The sequence below is a fragment of the Ambystoma mexicanum genome, chromosome 4q, assembly GCF_040938575.1.
Source record: "Ambystoma mexicanum isolate Mex_15411 chromosome 4q, UKY_AmexF1_1, whole genome shotgun sequence".
In the NCBI taxonomy this organism is placed as follows: Eukaryota; Metazoa; Chordata; class Amphibia; order Caudata; family Ambystomatidae; genus Ambystoma; species Ambystoma mexicanum.
The window spans coordinates 295,914,607-295,938,608 of record NC_090928.1 but is presented as its reverse complement, the minus strand read 5'-3'; the positions used below and the strand labels follow the sequence as shown (position 1 = coordinate 295,938,608).

Genomic DNA, 24,002 nt, shown 5'->3' with positions numbered 1-24,002 from the left:
TGATTAGGGGGCAACTATATGCTTTGCTGAGACAAATACCTATGAGCAACAGACTTTGCTAATACCCAGGACACGAAAGAAAGGGAATGCTGATGTTAGCCTAGGCATGTCTGCCATCTAGTGTCCGTGCTCTGCATGGAATCAAATCTCTGTAACTGACTTTCAGCCTCTGCAAGCTGGTTATTTATTTATTTTAAGTATATGTTCGGTGATTGTAATAGAGAATATAGCGTTTTTTCATTTTTCCTGCTTGCTCTCAGTAGAGGATTTCTCACATTGTTGGCTTATTTTGAATCATGCCAGGTTTCCCCCTAAGAGTGTAGAGTACTCCAGCCATTGACCTCTTGTTCTCTGTGCTTGGAGACGCAGCTCTACCTCAGCCGCTCCTCTGCTACTTTCTATTGAAACATGTGTCCAGGGTTGCTGTTGGGAGCTGTGCCTTGAAGAGGTTTGACTGGCTTTTCAAGCTGACTTGGATGAGATGAGGCTGATACGTGAATCAGTCTTTCGCTCCGTTGTCCAACTCCAGACGTCGAGGGCCGGATCCATGTTGAACTTTCATGATACGCCTCATTAATATTCATGAGATAAATGTACATACAATGAAGCACATAACAAACATCTAAAAGAAATGTGAGTGGTTTCCATTCCATAAAATAAGCTACTTTTGTTTTGTTATATCTCAGTAGAGGATTTCTCACATTCTTACCTCATTTCGATTTGTTTTGTACTTTGGGGCACCATTTGCAGCTGAGATTTGCTTTTTGTGTTATGCACCATATGTTTCTAATGGTTGGGTAGAATATGCGAAACAAACAATGTTGTGGGTAAAATGAGCCTCTAGTGTTTTTTTTATGTGGGGGACGTATGTGGTAATGTTCCTTTCATCTACTAATCAGTGTGGATTCTACATGAGGCACTGATTTAAGAGGGGGGAAGTGGTCATTTAGATTGGCCTTCTAGAATGGCACTGACTTCATCTAAGTGGGATGTGACTAGGGCCTATGCAACTGGTCAGCTGTCTTCCAATGGAATCAATGGCCTTCTTACATAGAACAGGGCCAGCACAAGGCATGGGCAACCTGTTCTATGCCAAAGGGCCTTACGCTCTTGGGGGCCTTGCAGCTTTCACTCACTGCAAGAGCTCTGATGAAAGGATGCCTGAGATGGGCAGGTTACCAGACACTCCTTTTCCAGCTGGTTCAGTAGCTCCTCTAACTGGGAATTCGCCAATAGTCTCAGGAGGATACCTTAGTGGCAATGTGCTCACCTTGGAAGCAAGACAACACGGAACAACACAGGTTCGATCCCCGTGTTGGTGCTTAAAAACCTCTGGGTAGTAAGCACGTTAGAAATAACATATCATATCAAATACTTACTTTTTTAACACCTCTATAAGCAGGATATTTAAATGGGAATCTCTTTAGAAGTGCTGGAGCACTTGAGTGACCATTGTTTGTGGCAGGTTCATGAATAAGTGTGAATCTATTATTTATATATGCTCTTTTGATTACAAAACTATGTACAATTGGTAAAAAAAAATCAGATGTTATGGGAAGCAGTGAGCTTCTTACAATGGGGTGAGTTTGGATGACATACTGACCAGGTTGTGGAGGGGAGTAAATGAATGTTGGGTGACTGTGATAAGCCCAGTAACCAAAAACGTGTAAACTGACTCATTTTAAATAAAATATAGTTTTATTATGTTTTGACATGTAAACAATAACGAGAGCAAACCGCACAGCATGAGAAGCCCAGTATAGTGTGACCCGCCCATTATACAATAATATCTCGGTGAACTTCTGGGTATCCTCTGGTAGTCTGCTTCATTCTAGGGGGTCGTCGGACTGCTTTGGGTGCCAATGACTTAAACTAACTGGGAGGTATACAGTGACGCTAAATGTGTGGTCTCTGCCTAATCTGGATAATATACTAGCGATCCACAAGCCCTCGTGCTCCCGGGTGCCTCCTGTTCCTATTGTTTCAATTAATTCTATTTTATTTGCATTTTTAAAGTGCTCACACAGCCTGGAGGCAATCAAGGCGCTGTTACAGAATGTATTTGTTTTGTTGTTGTCTTAGTTGCATATTTATAATGCGCTTAAATACCCAGAGGTTTCTAAGCACGGACCCGGGGATCGAACCTGTGTTGCTTCGTGTCGTCTTGCCTCCAAGGCGAGCAGCCATTGAGCTATCCTCCCGGGACAATTCTTATATCTATAAAAGCATACCTTATCGAAGCAAATTGCAATTCGCTTATTCAACTCTCCACAGCGTCCCCATCCACTGTCCGCAAAATACCATTCCATGCTTCCTCATGGGTTATATGTACTGTAGACCACCCACCAGGCTAAAGGAATATCACACCATCCCGTTCCAAGGACCCAAACCCACAAAAAATGTAATTGACATACAAGCCCCATAACTTCCTTCCATAAAGCGTATCTCTACAGGTACCTTTCTTTAATATGTCCCCTTTGAACTGGAGTAACCCCCATGCACTCAACACTTGTCCGTATCCGCCTCTACGCACTGCAGGGATCGATTTCAATAATTCCTCCGCTCGTTCCACATCCCAAAAAATATATTCCTTCCCCTTCCTAGTAACTCGAAGCTTAGCACGCCACAATAACCCTGCCTTCAGCACACATGCAATTAAGTATTTCTTAAGTGAGTTCAGTCCCCTCCTTTTTTCAGTGGCCGGTGCCAGGTCAGGGAAGATCAGGATCTTATGATGTGGGTATTGGAGGGTTCCCTTCACATTTGCAGCCCTCAGGATACTTTCTTTATCCCAGGCATCAGAAACTTGATTATAAGTGTCTGTCCCACCTGAGAGTCATGTAGTTTATCGTCGGTAGGACTCTTGATCCTGTAGCACTTTCTATATATATTGGGCCGTCCTCGATCTCCTCTCTGTGATATGTCATTTATAATGCACCTATACACAAGTGTTTCTAGGCGCGACAAGACAAGGGAAGGAAGGCAGAGGGAGGACAAGACAAGCGATCTTACTAGGCCTTGTGACATTCAGATCGTACAAGTGCGACAACGCAAAGTAAGGGAGAAGTGCCGCGGAGAGGGAGGGAGTTCAGTCAGGGCAGCAATGCTCTGAGAAAGTGCAGCCATGGCAGCACAGCTTTGGTTAAGTGCAAAGGAGGGAGGGGACTGTAGTGGTTACTGTTTGAGCTCCTAAGTGCGCCAAAGGCTAGGAGGCAGTGCAGGTTAGACTGATCAAGGGGAGGCTGGTATCCAGTGAGACTCTGAAGATAGCAAGCAACCAGTCCTCGCAGCAAGCAGGTAGGTCAGCAGGGGAGGAAGTGAGAAAGCAGAGGAGAAAAGGAACGTTTTTAGCTGCTTCTGGAACATCAGGTGGCCCGGCTCAAGTGGGATAGGGGCAGGGAGGCCATTCCAGAGGGAGGCACCTGCAGAGCCACTTTCTTGTTCAACATGCGAGACATTGTTTTTTCGATATGTCCCAGAGCCACCAACACAAGATCCCTCGAAGCTGAGGGGGGCCTTAAAATGTTCCTGAGTGGATGAATCTTGTTTACCTGGCACCACACAAGGTGCAAATAAGTGACACAACTTTATCTTTCTTCTTTGTTTTTTCAGGCAACTATGATTTGGGTGGCTGAAACACAGCACCGTAAAGGACATTAATCATGTTGGGCTTGGCCCATGATGCCAGTAAAACATGCTATGCCACTGTAAAAGACCGTCCATGCTGGCTGCCCTAATCTTGTCTCCACATAACCCCTACATAAGGACACTGATCAAGTTGGCTTTGCCCATATAATGCCAGTACAACATGTCAAGGTCACATTCATGCTGTCTGCTCCAATGCCCCCCAAGCCTTGCTCCTGGGGCCTTCAGGTGCAGGCACACACGTACATACACACACACACACACACACACACATTAACACCCATTCACACACATTCATGCACACATTCAACTTCTCTCTCATTCACATGTAGCTCCATACAGAATATTCACACTGCATTCTCACTCACACATGCACTCATTCATACCCACACACAACATTCACACTCTTTCACATGTGCACTTATGCAGATACACACAACCCCTTGCATGCACGCATACATATACACTCTTGCATACATGCATACACAAATAGTTTTGTCTGACCTGACTCACTCCAGCTCCAGTCTCGACAGCTGCTCCAGGCCCTCTCCACCATGTAAACGGGAACCAGGAAGCAGGGCAAACTTCTGGTACGTGCGCGGTGGAGGCAGAGGGCCAGAAACGGACTCCCCGGGGCCAGGAAATGTGTGGAGAGGTGCAGGAGAGCCCCTTACTCACATTTCCCTAATGAGCCATGCTATGTTGAGGAAGAAAACACCCCGGCCATACATTGCCCACTGTGCATGCGCACTGAGGAACTGCACATTGAAAAGGGAATCACGCTTCCCTGGTTTTTCTATCTCTTTGGTGGTTTCTCTATAACGTGTGGTGGGTCTGCACCCTATTGGCTACTATGGACGAACTCCCACTGCAAATAAGGCACATTTGGGTGAAAGTATTTGCCCAGGAGCACACCCTTTGGTTAAGTGGCAAAGCCGGGATTTGAGACCACTGCAACCCAGGCACTTGAGCACATATCTTCCAAGCTGTAGTTAGTAGAAATGTTGTTTGCAATGTTAATTTTGGAACTTTAGTTTGAAAGCCCCTTCTGTCTGTATAATGTAGGACTGTGCTTAACTGAAATGAAGTGTTGTTTCTGCAGCAGTTTCATTATTGATTTGTTTGTGTGTGTTTTAATGGTGTCGTGCAATCAATTACTTGTGCTCTCGACCTTTTCCCCCGCCCAGGCCCATGTTTGGCTTTCATTTTACTCTGTTTTATAAATACTCTGTTTTATAAAGAAGACCTGAAAAGTACTCAAATCATAATGAAGTACTCAGACAAACATGTAAATCCTTATAGAAATATGTTCAGCAAAAAGAGTACTATTTTAGCCATATTTCTCTGCTCCTACATGGAAGACTACAAATACCAGAATGCAGTTCAGCGAAATTCTGACAAGTATGGTCTGTGTATTTTGTAAATTAAAACATAATTTGTGAAAAGGTAACTTTCTGGTTTTTGATTGTTCGACAAAAGGCATGCTTGATAAGTGTTGTGAGGAAAAAATGGCGTTCTACAAACAGAATCGCTTTTCTGTATCAAATAAGAATTCACGAAAATAAAGGAGCTAGTTTAACACTTCTTTTGTCTGCCATATCTCATTATCTTGAAAGAAGACATAATTTGGGCAGTTAGTTGGGTCTTTGTGTTTTAAAAGAAAAATGACCCTTTTGTTGTCCCTCACGGAAACGGTAAGAATGTGTGGAAGAAAACAATGTTGAAACGAACCATCGCGCCGAAATGGTCTCTAATTTAAAAGCTCTGACGATACAAAGACGTTGATAATTATTTGAGGCCACAGTGGTGGGTCCTGCAGGAAGAAAAAACAACCTTTTTACTTGTTATATTTGTGGCAGCTGGTGTTTGTGGGCACCCTCGGAGTGTGGGGCTCTCGGCGTCAGACTGCCCACCGCCTGGCCTTGAGGAAATCCCCAATGCCTCCACCCCGCACGCCAAAGCAACTCCTTACACCACATGCTTTGAGCAAGATAGTTCCTTTGTCGTCATACTGCAAGCCACCATCCTTGTAAATAAAGTCTTTCCCAGGACTGCCCTCTTGTGGCCGAACAGATTATTTTTTCGATTGCTAACGATGAATGGTATGTAAAAAATAGTTACTTTTATGTTGTACATTTTGATTCCTGTAATCGTGTGGTCAACATTGGGTACTGATCATTCATCCTGGAGACTGGAGACTTGGCAGAACATTCTTCTGATGTTGCACCGAGGGGACTGGATGGCATCGCGGCAGGCATCCCTGGATCTCCAGGATGCCGATTACCACATATCTCTCCTGCCTTGCCACATGAAGTTCTTCCGGTTTGCTGTGGGGACACAGAATTTTCAGTTCAGAGTGTTCCCACTTGGCTTGCACTCTGCCCCCAGGGTATTCACAAAACTGGGGTCCCGCCTGGTGGCGCACCTCCACATGAAGGGCATTTAGATTTTCCCTACCTATACGATTGGTTAATCAAGGCAGACCTCGGCGGACGGTCCTGGCGCATCTCCGGTTGGTTTGCCAGGCCTTGGGAGACTGGGGCTTTCTGATAAACTGACAGAAGTCCCACCTGGAGTCCTCCCAGGATCTGGTGTTCATCAGAGCTCAGATCTGTACCAGGATTGGGAGGGTGTTCCTGTCGCCAGAAAGGCTCCTGCTGTCAGTCCTGGGCAGGGTTCTCCAGTGGCAGAGGGTTTCAGCTCGCCTGTTGCTCATGCTGCAAGGGCACATGGCCTCTTAGGTGTTTCTAGTCCCTTTTGCGCTACCTGGTATCTTACCTACTGGCCCACTAGCTCACAGCGTCTCAGGCTTACGAGACCTTGATTCCGGTGTCACAAGATCTGAAGGCCAGCTTACAGTGGTGGGTACAAGTTCTGAATCTTTGGGCGGGGGTGGTCCTGGTCCAGCCCATAAAGACGATACTTATTACAAATGTCAGCGGGCGGACTTGGGGAGCCACGATGGGTGTCCTCTCGGCTCAGGGTTTGTGAGCTCCAGAGGAAATTCATCAGTCCTCCAACTGGAAGGAGTTGTGTGCCATTCTCCGGGCCCTGTTGTTTTTCGAGACGATCCTAAGGGTTGTGCTGTGCTTGTCTGGATGGACAATACCACAGCCTTGGTCTATGTCACTGCCAGGGTGGGTCTGGCCACTCCTTGAATGCTCTGGCTGCTCAGATTGGAGCTTGGGGGGAGAAACAGCTGCTATCCCCGAGGGCCACTCATGTCAGAGGCGTGGAAATCTCCGGGCAGACCTGTTCAGCTGTCATTTTTCCTCTTCAGTGGAATTGGTTCTGTCAGACATGCTGTTTGCTGAGATCTGCTACAGGTTTGGTCGACCAGTGCTGGACCTCTTTGCTTCTCAGGTCTCAGCGAAAGTTCCTCTCTTCTGCTCCCAGTTCACGACCAGGGGGCATGGGGAGAGGATGCCATTAATATAGCATGGCCTTGGGCTTTCCCTTATGCCTTTCCTCCTCTTCCTCTTCTTTTCCGGGTGGTTCAGCACCTCAAGGAAAGCAGACTGACGGTGCTGTTGGTGGTTCCATATTGGCCTTCGTGCAGCTGGTTTCCTTCCCTGCTGGGCCTTGGGCCCCAGGCTCCTTTGTTGATTTCGAGGTGGCCTTCTCCCCTGCAGGCGGGGCTGGGGTTCAAGGTCTGGCAGATTCAATGGGCACTTTGGCGATTGCACGGTCCCAGTTAGTTTCCCAAAGTTTCTCGGGTCCTGTGGTGAACTCGATCCTAGAGGCTCGGAGGCCTTTGACTCTGAAGGCCTATGAGAGACATTGGGATAACTTTTGGTTGGTGCAGAGGGTCTGGGACCGCCCCACCTCCCGCCAGTGTGGATTGCCGGCAGTTCTCCAGTTTCTTCTGGAGGGTTATGACAAGGGCCTGGCAGTCTCCACTCTTCGCTCCCAATGGGCCTCCATCAAAGTCCTCTTGGGGGGCTCTGATAGCCATCTGGAAGGGGAGGTCTTGGTGGGAAAGTTTCTATGGGGTCTCTCTATATCCGGTCCATGTGCCTATAAGGCCGTTCCCCCCTGGGATCTTCTTCTTGTCTTAACGGGTCCTTCAAGGGCCTCCTTTTGAGCCCCTGTCTGAAATTGTTATCAAGCACCTCCTTTTGAAGACTGCTTTCCTGATTGCGATAATATATGCCCGTAGGTTGGTGAAATCGGAGCTTTGTTGTGTCGGGTCCCCTTTTTGTGGGTTATTCCTGACTCTGTTGTCTTGAGATATGGTCCTACATTTTTGCCCAAGGTCATGTCTAGTTTTCACACATCGCATGATCTAGTTCTCCAGGCGTTTTTCCAGATTCCACAGATGCCGGAAGAGGTAGCATGGCATTCCATTGAAGGGGAAGTTCTGGAGTACTTGGCTCGGACTGCCCCATGTCGGCAGTCTGATAGCCTCTTGGTTACCTTTGGTGCTGCAGGTGCAGGGGCAGGGGCAGAAGACCTCTGTGGTTTCCATTAGGCAGTGGATCCGTACGTCATTTTCATGCCATATGTGGCTTCTGGTTTGCCTGTGCCCAACCATGTTCAGGGTCATTCTACCAGGGTTATGACTTCTTCCTGGGTGGATGCGCAAGGGGTTTCCCTGCAGGAAATGTGTAGGGCTGCCACCTGGGCGGATCACCATACCTTTATCAACCACTATCGGTTGAAGGACTCCCACTCCAGTGATGGTGCTTTTGGGGTTGCAGTTTTGTCTGTTGGAATGTAAATTCAGGGTCGTTGTGCTTTGTTTTACTGCACTTCTGTCTCTGTGTCTCATTGGGACCTCTCCCTGATGCAGCTTTGGTATACCACATGAGGTATGTACTGGGACAAGTAAGAGTGGACGTGGAGGTAATGCTCTGATTTCGTAATGGTAATCTTTATTACTTCTAGTTCTACTCTTCCTTGTCACAGCACTGGACGACCCTCCCCCCCTGCAGAGATAGTCCCATACTCCGGCTTAGTTATAATGAACTGGAGTACTGGGTGTGGGAGGAGTTATATGAAGACAAGAAGAAATGAAAGAAGGTCCTGTATCGGAGGCGGGGACTCATGAGGTAAGTACTGTGAAGAGGAAGTGTAGGACTGCGAGTAATGAAGATTACCAGTAAGTAATCAGAGCATTAATAATCGATTTATCAAGAAGTAACCAATCAGAGCTGCAAACACGTGCCTGCATCCAGCCTCAAATGTGGGGTGCAAATCTCAGTAAATAGTTTATTCGGTGAATAGTGAGGTGTTTCATACTCACCGCACGTGAAGGGGGGTATTTGAATTTCAATTTAAAGGGCTGATATGTTTCCCAGACATCTCCCAATCTCATAGAATGAGATCTGTGATTAGGAAGAGGGGAAAAGTAGTCCTGCCGAGTTCACAAAGATGATACCTGTGCCACACTGGGTTGTATTTATTTTTAAAGAAACAGCTTTTTTTTGGATTAACACATATGCCAACCAGGGGTGGACTGGGAACCAAAAGAGGCCCTGGAAACCTTTTTCAAAGAGGCCCCATATTGCACATTTTGGACAAGCCCAAGCCTTTTCCTATGAGAAAATTTGAAAATAAAATACAAAAGAGGCTCAGGGTGCAAAGGCCCACTGGGTAATCTCCAGAGTACCCTGTAGGCCAGTCCAGCCCTGATGCCAACCCTTTGAAATCATGTGAACTGCTTCTGCTGCCTTTCTTTATAATAATGCATTAATAACAGAAGGTAGGGCTGACAGACACTTTTACCAGTGTGATATTGTAGTGGCTGTTTGTGAACGGCCAAGCTGCGCAATGCTGCTCAGTTCAGAAAAGGAAAACAAAAAAACCTTTTGGACGAGAATATTTCGGTCACGTGCAAGAGACACTTTCTTTTCATCCATCCCGCATAGAAATGAAATAAGTTACAAAGCCACATGTTATGAAGTCACGCTGCCCCACATGCCGCTTGTCCGCCATTGCCACCTACACTAAAAATGTTGCATAGAGTGTAGTTTCATGCGGGAAGGCTCAAATGGAGGAAAAGAGAGAAGGAATGATTCAAACTAAAATAATTATCCAAAACTTTGGGCAACTGCGCATTTTAAAATTGGTGGCTATCTGCAAATATATTCCTGGCCCTCAAGTAAATAATTCAGTGCGTTACAATGGAAGACTGAACATGTCCTTTTTTTCTCCTAAAATGTTTCTATCTTTAAATTTACAAATCTATAAGGCATGAAGCAAATGGGAAGAAACAAGAGTGCTACCGCACCCATTCCTTATTTAATTTGTTTTGCTTTTTCCTGTATAAATGCAGGACTTCAAGTCCCAGAAAGCAAAGAAAAGAACAGCAGTGGACAGGGTACTTATTGTTCACATGGGAGACCGCAGCTGAAAGAATAACCCTAATGGAGAGTCTACGGCAAGGGTCTGCAACCTTTGGCTCCCCTGATGTTTTGGACTATAACTCCCATCAGCCACTGACAGAATAGTCCATGGTGAGGGATTCTGAAAAGTCATAGACCAAAACATCTGAAGAGCCGTAGGTGGCAGAACCAGGCTGAGGGAACAACATTGGAAAAGGGATGGTGGATTAAGTGAGGAATTGTCTCCTACGCAAACACACACACTGCATATTTCCTGCAGGCCCACGGGGGAATGCCAGAGATTACATAGTTCCTGTTCCTCTAGGAAGGTGTAAATTGCTGCCTTACTATTGCTCGCACATTTAGACATTCAGGGCCTGATTCACAGAAGAGTTTTATAATGGAGCGATCACATAGGAACACGCTCTGGGAATCAGGCCCTTAATGTGGAAAGTTAAACCTCTAGTGTCTAATCATAGATATCCTGGCATGAGTCCAAAGCTGTAGACACACTTTGCTTATCTAATCAATCTAAGAATACAATGGGCTGGCAGCCAACAGCAGTTGTACCCCTCCTCTGTGCCCCTCTGTGTCCTAGCCCCCGCTCTATATCTGTTCTGTTGTTATCTCTAAAACGCACTCTGTTGTACACCTTTGTAAAGTGCTCCGCCATGTATCTGTATTGTTGTATACCTCTGTAAAGGGCTCGGTTGCTTCTCGTTGCTAGGTCCCCTGTGTACTTCAGCTCGCTCGGTCCACCAGTAGTTCCACAGAAATGGCAGGCTCTGATACAGCAGACCTATACAACAGACCCAAAAAGCTCAGGCAACAGGACTAGCCACCAAACCATGCAAATCTCAACGGCTTAGAGAACAGAGCTATCCATCAGGTGACACAGATCCAACATGCTCAGAAATCATGGGTATGCATTTGGTGATACATATCAATAGACCCCCTATGATGGAGCCAAATGCTTAACTTTCTGGGGTCAGCTTTTAGAAGACCTATGCTTCCAATAATTAGCCTTGCTTTATTTAACTAAATAGCCAGTGAGTTGGGGTGAAAGATGAATCTAATGAGTCAAATGAACTAATTCTATTTATTCAGCCTCCTGGGTTCATAGGAAGAGGAGTTGGGGAAATCAACAGTGCAATGGGTTTAATGGCTCAACTCACTAGCAGCTTTTGAAAATGTCAGTCGCCCCCACCCCAGCCCCCACCCCCCATACATTTGAGGCTGGCTCCATCCCTGCTCTGAAGCCATTTATCTAGGAGGATTTACTCCTGAATCAAGGAAGACTTTGAAGATTTGGGCTTTAAAGAGTTCCTGAGAAACATTCACCTTTTGGTATTAATGATTCTAAACAAAATATTAAGCTATTACCGCTGTGATCTGAAAACAAATAATTTTGTAAGTTGACCATCAACCACATATGTACAGATTTCTAAGATCCATCAGTGTCTTGACGTGCATTGACAGGACCGTAGCACAAGCAAATGTCATTGGTGAACATCTGTGAAAGAAGCCTGTCTTTGGGTGCTGCGTATGCCTATCGACCCTCTGAAGGTCCAGAATGGGGGCCGGCCATACAATCCGCTGCCCCACCACCAGCATATGGAGCCCCTTATGTCTCGCCGGCCCTACAATGACCACCAGCTCAGCTGAAAGAAACTAAGAGCCTGGATTGGGCTAAAGATGGGCTTGTGAATGGTTAGAGATGGACCCGGTCCATTCAGTACACAGTCCTCTGCACGCTTTCCCATTGAGCCTGTGGAAGCACAGAATGAGGGCCTGCCATACCATTGGCCAGCCCCTAACACCAGCACCAGGAGATGCTGATGCTTCCCCATCACTGGATTCCACAACCAAACATCCATTGGGTTTCAGAGGAGCTAATGAATGGGACACACCCTGCCTGCTCCATCCACCAAATGCCACTTTGCCTACTTGCCCAGAAACTTTCAGGTGGCTCAGAAAGGTGGTCGGGGGGGGTGTCCAGAGCATCTGCCACCCCCTCTCCACAAATATTACGACCTGTAAGAACACAAGGGCCCAGATTTGACTATGAAGGGTACGTGAATGGGCTGCAAAATGATTGGGTGCGGGTATTCAATGCCCATGCAGCCAGGTGAAGGAAAGGTTGGCCCTGGGTGAAACCAATTTGCCTGTTCGCTTTACTTGTCCCCCTCACTGTTTTCCCAGATCCTTATTTTCCAAGATACTGGGCATCCCAACAGGCTGGTGGGACGTATTTTAAACTGCCCTTTGTCCACAATGACGCTGTTCCCAGCCTTCCTGGCAGCTCCCTGCTCCCTGAACCTCTCCCTCACTGGCTCTAGTTATGCGTTGCCCTTTCTCTACTTCCCTCCATCTGGTTCTGGGTGCCTCCTCACCCCCGCTGCATCCTCCTCCTTCCTCCCTGGATGGTTCTGGGTGCCTACTCAAGTCCTGCCAATCACCCTGACTCGGGTTTGGTACACCACTCTGTAACTGTTTTTTGAGAGGCCATCCTCAACACAGGGTGTTCCTTCCCACCCCAAGGTAAGTGTCACACAATAAACAGTTAATGTTGTTTAGTTCATCACTATTTCAGCCTGATGTCATGCCACCTGAATCCCTCCCCCGAGCTACCAATGAGCCAAGAATCGGACCGGTCTACACGAAATATATTTGTATTTACGAATTAGAAGTAATAGAAATCACACTAAACTACACACGCCACCTTCTTTATGGCTCACAATTAACTTTTTGTTATACAAATGAATCACCCCAATGGGTTGGGAAAAACACAATGCTTTTCTTTCTATAGAGTTCACTTCAAGAAATAATTAGCACTGGTCAATGACCAAATTCATTTACATATACAGTGCTGTGCAATTTCGATCTTCCTGCACGCTTAAAAGGCTCGCAGTTTAATTTTACGAATTTGTGCAAATGCATATGGCAATGATTATTTCATAAAATAAACATATGGTGATTTAGCAGTTTGTTTTTCATTTTGTAATGAAAAAATGACTATGCAGTGTCTTTGTACTGATATTGCACTGCAAAAATACACTTTGCACAGTTCCATGAATCAGGGTTTGTGTCAGCAGTGCAAAGTCACTTTGAACCATGCAAAAAATGACATGAATCGGGCCCCCCAGCTTTTTCCTGACATATTTATGTTGGCAGGGGAACATCTTTCTCTTGTCTTACTTTAAACTGCAAACGCCGATGCAAAGTTATTTTGGTGTCAGTGTTTGAAAATCCTGCTTTTCGTGTGAAAGGGACTTTTGGATTTCTTCTGCCACTGTGAATTAAAAAGGCTGATTTTAATTTTGTAGTGACAGGTACGCCTTTTCACATAGCGCGTTCCTGTGTTACATGCAGAACCCCCACAGTCTGCCCTAATAGGCCCATTTTCTGTGTGAAGATTTTTCTTATTTTCTTTGATGAAAGCTGGCAGGCCATGCTTCCCGTGGGCATTCAGTTTATTTTATTTGGGGGCATAGATTGATCCCCACAACTCTCTAACCCTCCCATGCTAGGTATGTGGTGATATAACCTGTTGAGGACAACACCGCTCCCCACCCCATCCCCTAGATTTCTGTTCCCTTATAACTCCATCACTACTTCTGTAAAGCACCCAGTAATGGGGCTGATAGCACGTTTTGTTTTTTTCGCTGCCGGGTTTCTTGCAGGAAGAATATGCTACAGCACAGATGCCAGTAGCTCTCGTTTTCTTTTGTTCTTTGTCGTATGCAAATGGTTTTTGTTTTAATGCATGTATTTACACTATCCTCAAATAAATGCAAAAACAAAGACACATTTGAAATCACATGACATTATTCTCTGCATCATGTGTGACAATATTCTCCCCTCCCTGTCTGTGCAAAACGTAGGTCATGCTGTATTATTATCCACATAGTAAATACAATTCTCGTTGCCCAGTATATGGAGTTATTCTCATGGTATATGGCAGTATTTTCAGCACCATAAATTCATGTTTTTCTAAACCCAACATAGGGCACTATTTGTTATGGTAAATATATTTGCACATTTTCTGCACAGTTAATATAATTACTTTCATGGACTTGTATAGAGCCTTATTTTCTTTGTAGTAATGTGACATTATGTTCTGCTAAGTAAATCCAATTTAATTTCAGGAGACTGTAGAGTATTATTTTATTAATGTATGCAGCATTATTTTCAGCACAGGAAGTATAAATATCCGGTCATGTTTTCCTGTCTGTATATGGCATTATTTTCTCCACAGCATAAGGCATTGCATCCCGCACAGTCCATGCAATGGTCACCATGATCCTCTAGGTGGCCCCATTTTCTGCACAGGCTGACACTATTCTTTTCCACATATTCTGCTGGCTCACTGTAGTATTAGATCCGGAATGAAACGCCTTCTTAACTATGCCATGTATTTTCTCCACATACACCTTTTACATAGTAAGGGCGGGAGGAGAACAGGCGACAAGCAACACAGACCCGTTATTTCACGCTCATAGTCAATGGTCTCAGAGCAGTGGCATGACACAAAATGTTGGGGCCCCTATGAGCCATGCTGATGCCCCCCCACCTCGGCAACAAATGACAGGTCGAGCCACACTCTGGGTCGGCCTAGATTATCACGGTTGCACAATACGCACAAACGTGCTGCTGAAGGGGTATGCCACACACTGTACTAGGAGAAAGATATAAATATGTGTTTTAATGCAATATACCGCACACTTTCTGTGAGAAATTGGCTAAAAAGCCAGAGTGTTTGCAATTGTTTTGTAGGGTAACACCAATCTAATACATGCACGTCACCAACAGTGCACAGGAACATTAATGCTTTACTATTAAAAATGCCTTGCCACATTGAAAACATGTCCCACGGCTGTACAATGTAGACTAGTGTAGACGCGTACTAATATTACAGTAGAGCATGCCAGGCCTCATTTAGACATACATAGACTGGTTGTACCAAAATGCCAGTCAGAGCAATAACACTCATCAATAAGAGAGCACATATTCAAGCCCGGGTCTCTGCGGTCTCTGACAACACTGCCAAACTCTTTCAAATCTGCAAGGAACTGGTCAATCCTGTTGCGGTCTCTACCTCTCCTGTTCCTTCCCAGGCCCTCTGTATGGCTCTGGTCTCTCACTTCTCCGCTAAAACTCAGGACATCCTGTCCTCTATCTCCTCTCCCTCTTCCGCTCTTGGCCCGCCTTTGGCCAACTCTTCCGCTCCTCCTTTCTCCTCTTTCTCTCTGACAACACCTGACAAGGTTTCAAGGCAAGTCCGATTTATGAAAGTGTCATCCAAACAGGTGCTCCCCTGCTCCTCCAGAAACATCAAGGACCATATTGACACCCTTCCTCCAGACTTGGCCGGTTTCTGTAATCACTCTTTTGCCACTGGAACGTTCTCCTCTCCTGTTAAGCACTCCCTTGTGCACCCACTCCTCAAAGCCATCTGCCGATCCTACCTGCCCGGAAAACTATCACCCAATCTCCATTACCCCTTTCTGGGCAAACTCTTGGAAAAGCTGGCCATCTCCCAGCTTACTCTCCACACTGATTCTGTTGTCTCCATGACCATCAGTCTGGCTTCAGAGCTGCCAGAGGCACAGAAACCGCTCTTCTGATTACCCATGAAGATTTGGTCCCTAACCTTGATTCCAGCATTCCTTCTGCCCTAATCCTCCTTGATCTTTTCTCTTCTTTCGACACAGCCAACCACACCATCCTGATCAATCGACTATGTGAGAACCTGGGCATCACGGATCAGGCCCTGGAGTGGCTGACCTCCTTCCTCTTGGACTGCCCCTCCCAGGTCCAACCTGGCCCCTTTCTCTCTGCCACCTCTCTCTCTACCTGTGGTGTTCCATAGGGCTCTATCCTCTCACCCGGGTTTTTCAACTTCTACTTGGCCCCTTTGGCCCACCTGATCTCTACCATCTCGAGCCCTTTCCTCAGCTACCTCCTACTCTCTAAGGCTTAGACGCTTCTCCAGGCAGAGAGTGGGGGGTAGATCTCTCTCCTCTGCAGGTGCCTCCATCTGGAATGGCCTCCAAGCCCCTCTCAAACTTGAGCACACCACCTGAAGTTCCAGAAGCAGCTCAAAACTTTCCTCACTCACTGAGTCCAGGCTCTTTTTTGATCAGTCACCCTTGCACTGCCTCCGGGCCTACCACGCAATTAGGGGCTGTAACTGTAACCCTAAAGTCCCTTTTTCTCCTTGCACTACCCACAGCCGCGCTGCCCTGGCTGCACTTACTCAGAGCATTACTGCCCTGTTTTCCCCTCCCCTCTTCCTTGCAATTCCCTCCTACGTTTTCTCTTGTATTTCTCATTATAACACTTGCACAATCTGAATGACAGAAGGTCTTTTAAGATTGTTTGTCTTGTCCTCCCTCTATCTTCTCTCCCTTGTCTTGTCACGCCTAGAAACACTTGTGTACAGGTGTGTTATAACTCACTTATATAATATCATATCATTTTATCACAGATGCCCAGAAAAATATACAACGCCGCAGTAAGAAACAGCTAGACTGGCAGCATGCCAGTCTAGCCAGGTAATTACACTTAGCAGGACTGCTTTATCAGAAATGCGCAGTTAAAAAAGTCATACCAAACTGAGGAATGACTAGCCTTGCTGCACCAAAATGCCTCTCTAGCCACTAATACCACATATCCATGCCCGCTTAGCCTGGACATGGACAACCATTATGATGTATTGCACAATCCCACCCCCACATGTCCCCTCTCCCTCCCACCCCTACCCCAAACTCCAAAATCAGCTCCTTTGCCCAGAATTACCTTCACGTCCCTCTTCCTTGTCCTAGAGCTTACGTATGAGGCTCCTTGCCTCATAGGTAAGTACTGGAATGAGGAAGAGTGGGACTATGAGTAATGAAGATTACAGGTAGCTAAATCAGGCATTACTTCCATGTACCTCTACCTCATTCCAGCACTTGTGTATGAGGCATATTGCCTCATACACAAGTACAGGGACAAGGAAGAAGAGGGGTAGGTGTTAGGTGTAATGACGATTACCAATAAGAAATCAAGGCATTAAACACAAGTAGTGGCGTAACACCATTGAGTTGACTGGGCTTCATCACTCTCCCCCCTGACATTTCGGGCTATGTTGACTCAACCTGGCTGACCTGCAGAGCAGTTGCCGGATAGAACAGGACACAGATGTTAAACGGCACCTGGGTTTCAGTGTTAACAAGGGCCCAGCAATTACTAACGTGAAGCATTTCACTGTTTGTACCTGCTTTCAAATGCCAAATGTTTTATGCAATTGAAATCGTGATGTGGGTTTAATACTTGCATGCCAGGGGAGTGATTGGAAGGGTAGAGGGGTAACAGGAGACCACTCATTCTGACAGCAGTCCATAAGTGGGTGCTTTCAACCTTAAAGGAGCGAGTTAACTGCTTGTAACATTGGGGCTGCACTAGACTAGTCTCATTAAAATGCGTAAAAAAGTTATATGCCCCCACTCAAATAGGTTTGCCCCTCCCCAACCACCCGTGAAGTTAGCACCTCTCCCAACATTTGAAGGATTAGCCCCCCGAAATGTAGGTTTTCTTGCGCCCCTGAACACAAGCACACACACCATTCACCATATACACACACGCACACCCAGCCATCCATACATTTCATTGTGCAATCTTTCAGCATACAGGCACACGCATGCATCCATTCATACATTTAAGTGTGCACTCTTTCACCATACAGGCACACCAAAGCCGCCCTGTACATTTAAGTGTGCACCCTTTCACCATAGAGGCACACACACCCAGGCACCCACCCATACATTTAAGTGTACACCCTTTCACCATATACTCACACAGGCAGCCACCTATACATTTAAGTGCGTACACTTTCACTGTACACGCACACACACACACCCAGCCACCCATACATTTGTGGGCACCCTTTCACCATACACTCACACAGGCAGCCGCCTACACATTTAAAGGGATGGTCTAGTAAAACATTTTATTTCAAAAATAGATAGGCCACATTAAAAAAAAATACTAGCATCCTCCGTTTTAAAACTTCCTATGTAAAATTTTGAGCTATTCAAGCTCAAAATTCGAAAAAGCAAGCACAGGGGGGCCGCCATTTTGTGAAATGGAGGCCCTCCTCTGCTGGCTTTTGCTTTTGCAGCACTAATGAAGGAAAAGCCAGCCAGCTGTAGTAAACAAATTCCTTCATGAGCCTTCATTAGTGCCGCAAAAGCAATGTAGTAAACAAAGTCTACCGCTGGGTGGCTTTCCCTTCATTAGTGCCGGGACTCGGAGGACGCGGACCGGAGACCAGAGCAGGAAAGCTGCAGCTGAATCTCGGTAAGTGCTATTTATTTTTTTTACAAAAAATAAGCACTAGCTGTGGTTTTTTTTCTAAGTTTTCCGGGCTGGAGGAGCCCGGAAAACTTAGAAATAAAACTGCAGCTTTAAAAACGTTGTATTTATGTTTGCGGTCGCTTTTGAAGCGACCGCAAACATAAATACAACGTTATTGTGTTGGAAAACGCTGCGGTTTTTCGTTCCAAGTTTCTCAGGCTCCTCCGGCTCGGAGCACCGGAGACCCAAAGTGAAAGCCACAGCAGGCAGAAACACACGCGGTTATGTTTACATGCCGCGTAGTGTTTCTACCTGCAGCTGATTTCCCATTTGGGGCTCTCGGGCTCCCCGTGGGGAGCCCGAGAGCCCCAAATGGGAAATGCTATGTTGTCTGCCTGAATCTGCTTTTCCATTTGGGGCTCTCGGGGAGCCCGAGAGCCCCAAATGGAAAAGCAGATTCAGGCAGACACAACACGGTTGTGTTGGAAAACGCTGCGGTTTTAAAACCGCAGCGTTTTCCAACACAATAACGTTGTATTTATGTTTGCGGTCGCTTCAAAAGGGACCGCAAACATAAATACAACGTTTTTAAAGCTGCGGTTTTATTTCTAAGTTTTCCGGGCTCCTCCAGCCCGGAAAACTTAGAAAAAAAACCGCAGCTAGTGCTTATTTTTTGTAAAAAAAATAAATAGCACCTACCGAGATTCAGCTGCAGCTTTCCTGCTCTGGTCTCCGGTCCGCGTCCTCCGAGTCCCGGCACTAATGAAGGGAAAGCCACCCAGCGGTAGACTTTGTTTACTACAGCTGGCTGGCTTTTCCTTCATTAGTGCCGCAAAAGCCAGCACAGGAGGGCCTCCATTTCACAAAATGGCGGCGCCCATGTGCTTGCTTTTGAGCTTAAATATCTCAAAATTTTACATAGGAAGTTTTAAAACGGAGGATGCTAGTATTTTTTTTTTAATGTGGCCTATCTATTTTAGAAATAAATTTTTTTACTAGACCATCCCTTTAAGTGTACATCTTTTCAAAATACACTCACATACGCACATGTCCGGGGGTTGAGAGGGCCCTATTACTTCGAAAAGAAATGGTTTCTATTTGAAGTCACTCTGACTGCATAAGAAAATATTTCTGTTACGGACCGAACCATAACGGAACTAATTTATTTATGAAGGCAGAGCGATCTCAACAATAAACTATTTCTTTTTGAAGTCATAGGGCTCCCTCCACCCCATGACATAGAGGCCTCCAACCTGGGGTCTTCCTTGTTATGGGATGGAGGGAGCCCTCGGACTTCATGAAGAAAAGCTTCTTTTTGTAGTCACTCTGCCTTCATAAAGAAATTATTTCTGTTAAAGAAATAATTTCTTTATGAATGCAGAGTGAATTCAAAATGAAACCTTTATAAAAAATATTCAAAAAATATATTTTTTCATTTTTTTTCTCCAAGTGGGGCCTCCTCCCAGTACATGTGCTAGCGGGGACCCCTGTTACGCCAGTGTCTCAGAGTTCAAATGTATTCATGTAGTCCTATCCCGACATCAACGCATACACATGCAAAGCATGAGGCTGAGGCGATACTGTACTCCGCCACTGACTTTAATTGTGCGCGTCCACTCCTCATTGCAGTAACCACACGTTGTTTGTGTGTAACACATCTTTGTTTACCATGCTGGAGTGGTGGAGAACTTGGGCCATTGTTTATTGCTTTGACACATTATTCTGATTTGCATAAGGTATTTTTAAATCAGTATTTTACGGATTATAATATTAGGTTTCAATTGACATGCACTTTTTTAAACAATGAACTGCAATAGCACCACGTTCCTGTTTAGTTTATGCAAATTTACTTCAAGAGCTCTTTTAAGGCGGGCTACAACCCTGTACAGTGCGCAACCTTAATTTTACACTTTGGGCTTTCATGTGTGAGATGGTTGTTATTATGATTTATTTGTTAATGGAGCAATCCCAAATGAATAGAGAACTTGTCTTGAACACCTCTTTGTCAACTCTTCCAGTGTTTGATGGAACTTTGGTGAAGCACTACAGGCTGAGGCAGACGGACGACGGACAGTTTTTCATAACCCGGAAAAAGGTGTTTGCGGACCTGCGGCTCCTTGTTCAACATTACTGCAAGGACGGTGATGGTCTTTGTGTGAAGCTGGGGAAACCATGTGCCAAGGTGAGTGCACTCCTGTGGAGAGAAGAGGGTGGGCACCACTTACTTAGTTCAATTCGACAGTATTCCAGTAAGAGTTCACTAGATATCGTATCATAGCGTACAGGGTCGGACTGGGAAAAGAAATAGGCCCGGTCACCCCAAAAAAAGGTGGCCACCCCTGGCCTCAAAAAAGTGGCCCACCCCTCGCCTCACGACCCTTGACCTCTGATGACATCACCGGAAGTGATGTCATTTGACCACCACCCCAAAATGACATCCCGAAAGCGATGAAACACGACCCTTCACCCCTTGACAAAACAGGAAGTGGCATCAAATAGCATTGTTCCTAAGTACACTAAATTACTGTGAATCCAAGCAGACGTCCAAGGCCAAATGATATGTTATTGTAAAGCACTTACGCTTAAGCTCTTTTTTATAGAACAAATATGCATACAATATCACCCAACCTGTGTTGGTACTCATTTATCACCCTAAGCAGGATGAAAGGCTTTTTGAAAAAAATAAATAATAATTGGAAAAAATTTAAAACATTATTTTTCACATTTCTTTTTTCCAAACCGGCCCAGGCATGGCCAGAAACCGGCCCCACCCCCCAGGGATGATTTCGGCCGGCCACGAGCCGAAAGGCCGAGGGGCCAATCCGACCCTGATAGCGTACCATTAATGCCTAGGCACCTAGGTATACGAAATTGCAAACATTTGTCTTCCTAATTCATGGTGCACTCACGGTGTGCTCTTGCAAGAGAGCTATATCAGTTTTCAGTAATCGTTTTTTCTTATTCTTCACTTTATCACAGAACCATAGTAGAATTCAACTTGTAAATGTTTTGAGTAAAACAGTTTCAAATTTTAATCAGAAAGCAGTGTCCATTACAAGATCAATGGCGTGCCACAGTGATCCAATGCATTTCGGATTCATTTCCATCATCAGGGCTATGCGCCACATTTCTGGTATTTAGAAACTGCGATCTAGAGTTTCATGCCATTATTACCGACATTCTTGAAGGGTCCCGTACCTGCTGCCAACGCGCGTGGATCGTGGTGGCGAGAACCGGTGGAGGCAGAGGCCGGCTAAAGAAGCCCAGAGACCGGCCAAGTGATAAAATGAGTTATGGCGTAATAACAATAGCAAGGATGCCAAAAGATGCCACTCATCGGGATGTGATATGCAAGTAACACTCGCACGTTCTCACGGGGAGCATACGAGTCCTGGGATGATAGGCCTCTATTGGGGTGTGGGTCCAGCGTGCCTGTTGATTTCTGGACTTCACTGCTCATGTGTATAGCGAGGACACCTCTGTGTGAAACATGAATTCCCTCAAAAGCCTCCCAAGGACAACTCTTTCCAATTATAAAGACCTAATTTTAACGATCAAGGACTTTTGACATTTTCTTGAGGGGCATCTTCACTGCCTTTTTCAGTCCAGTTTCGTATTAAATATGTTGGGTTCTAACTGCTCAATTCGATGCCAACCCAAATGCTGTCTGCCCACACCCTGTAGAGTGCTCTGCTGCTCTCAAGCTAAGTCCACGCTTTGAACAATAACATAAAAATAAATAATAAGGCTGGACACCTCAAACAACAAAACGGTTGTATCTTGAATGGCTTAACAAATATGCAAATAATCCACACTAAAATGTATGTCAGTTGTTCTCTCTCTCTCTCTCTCTCTCTCTCTCTCTCTCTCTCTCTCTCTCTCTCTCTCTCTTCATTTTAATATCCATGGGAACACCCTGTGCACTTGTAACCGTAAACATTTTGGTGGCTCCTGTCTGATCCGACATTTTTCTGTAATAAGTTTCCTGAATTATCTATATTTGATAGGTGGAAGCTGATATTCATCCTTTAAATCACTAAACATCTTCAAAGAATTGCCTTGGACCACAGGAGAAATCTTATAGATGCCATAAGAGCACCATATTTCCCCTATCATCTTACAGTTACTGGCTGTTACATGCTTATTTAGTGCTTTGATAACAGCTGATATTAGGATCCAATTTAATGGTACTCATTTTATTGACGTACGAAGGATGAAGGGGTATGTCGGCCCTCTGGGATTCATACTTGTGACGGACACGCTGGTTCCATGACAAAGTAGGGCGCTTAATGAGTAAGCTATCCATCTGCACTATAACGAGGCGATATGCCCTGAGGTGGCGGGCCGACCCTGTCGGTAATGGCCCGCCACCCAAGTTAAGAGGCCGATCGAAGCAAGGGTCCCTTCACGAGTGTGGCAGTGTCGTTATCGGGAGAGTCTGCCCACCACCGAGAGGCATTTCGCCATTAGCACCAGTGTAGTTTCCCTACTCGCTTGATAACGGTGCCTTTAAAAAAAAGTAACCTTTAGCCCGTGGCTCGGCTCTGCGTAGTGCTGGTTGTTAGATAAGCCTGTTTTCGGTTGTTGATGACTCTGATGTCATCAACATGAAAAGGGACTTCACTGACAAGCAGGGCTGCGTGGCACCAGGCCACAGGGTAATGATAGGTTTCTGGGAGCCTCCTGGGTGGCCAACGCCCCCACCAAGGGTGCTAATGAACAGTCCTCGATTATTTTGGTTCTGGTGTGTTTAACTGAAAGTATGTTGACTGGCCGATTTCTAAAATGCTGCATGTTAAGTGGCAGCGTTTGAGTACCCTTGTTCAAATATTAGCAGCTTTTGTGAAATTTGAGTCGAAGGGTCTGCCACCAGCGTATTTATGATTAATGGAAACAGATGGTGGTTTCTAAAGAGCACATTTGACCAATTTGGTGCATAGTTCAAGTTGAAGATCCTTCTCTTTAAAGACAGCATCTTCAGAAGTCTGCCTCCTAAGCTAAGAGGAGGCATCGGTTTGCAACTTTTTTGGGAGAATTTTGGACAAAAAAGAGATGTTTTAAATATTAGAAAATCTGGGGGTGACGCGTTTGGCTTGGTTAATTTTTTGAGAGTCTTTTAATGGATTTTTAGGGGAAATGCAGTCCAACATGGAAATAATCCAGTTGTGAGTATGGTGGAGTTTTTCATGTAATGTGGTTGTTCATCCATCTCCGGGTACAGGGGATTTGATTGCTTCTAGTCTTTCCAGTAGGGAGTTGATGTGTATTTCTTTCCACGGCCTGGTCATGGTTCTTTTGAAGGTCCTGCGAGGTGCGGTGTCTCTGTGAATATTGTGAACATTGTTAAGTGATCCTCCCAGGCGACATGCACCGGGGATCAGAAAGTGATTATGTTTTCATTACAGAAAATGCCATCCAGAGTGTGTCCAGCTATGTGGATGGGACCCTTGACTTTGGCAACTAAACACTAATGCAGGACCGCAGAAATGTCAAAGAGAGCAAATGACCTGGATTATACATCTATGCCTCTTCTTACACCTCTGCACAGTGTCCGTACCATTGCGGTGGAAGGAAAGTGTATCTTGAAGTAGTACCAGAGGAATAGGCAGCCATGTCTGCCCACTGTTACTGTGCAGTGCTGCTGCTGGCTCCAAGTCTGCAGTACATGTTAGGGGTGTGGCGATGTACCAT

The 24,002-nt window shown here is 45.6% G+C and overlaps 1 protein-coding gene across 1 annotated transcript in view; it reads left to right on the top strand.

Moving 5' to 3' along the window:
• The window catches only part of FRK (fyn related Src family tyrosine kinase), a 292,029-nt gene that overhangs the window by 243,149 nt on the left and 24,878 nt on the right, over positions 1 to 24,002 (top strand). Inside the window, exon 3 of the mRNA XM_069607862.1 lies at positions 20,330 to 20,493. Coding sequence (XP_069463963.1) covers positions 20,330 to 20,493 — 164 coding nt within the window. The remainder of the gene's footprint in view (positions 1 to 20,329; positions 20,494 to 24,002) is intronic.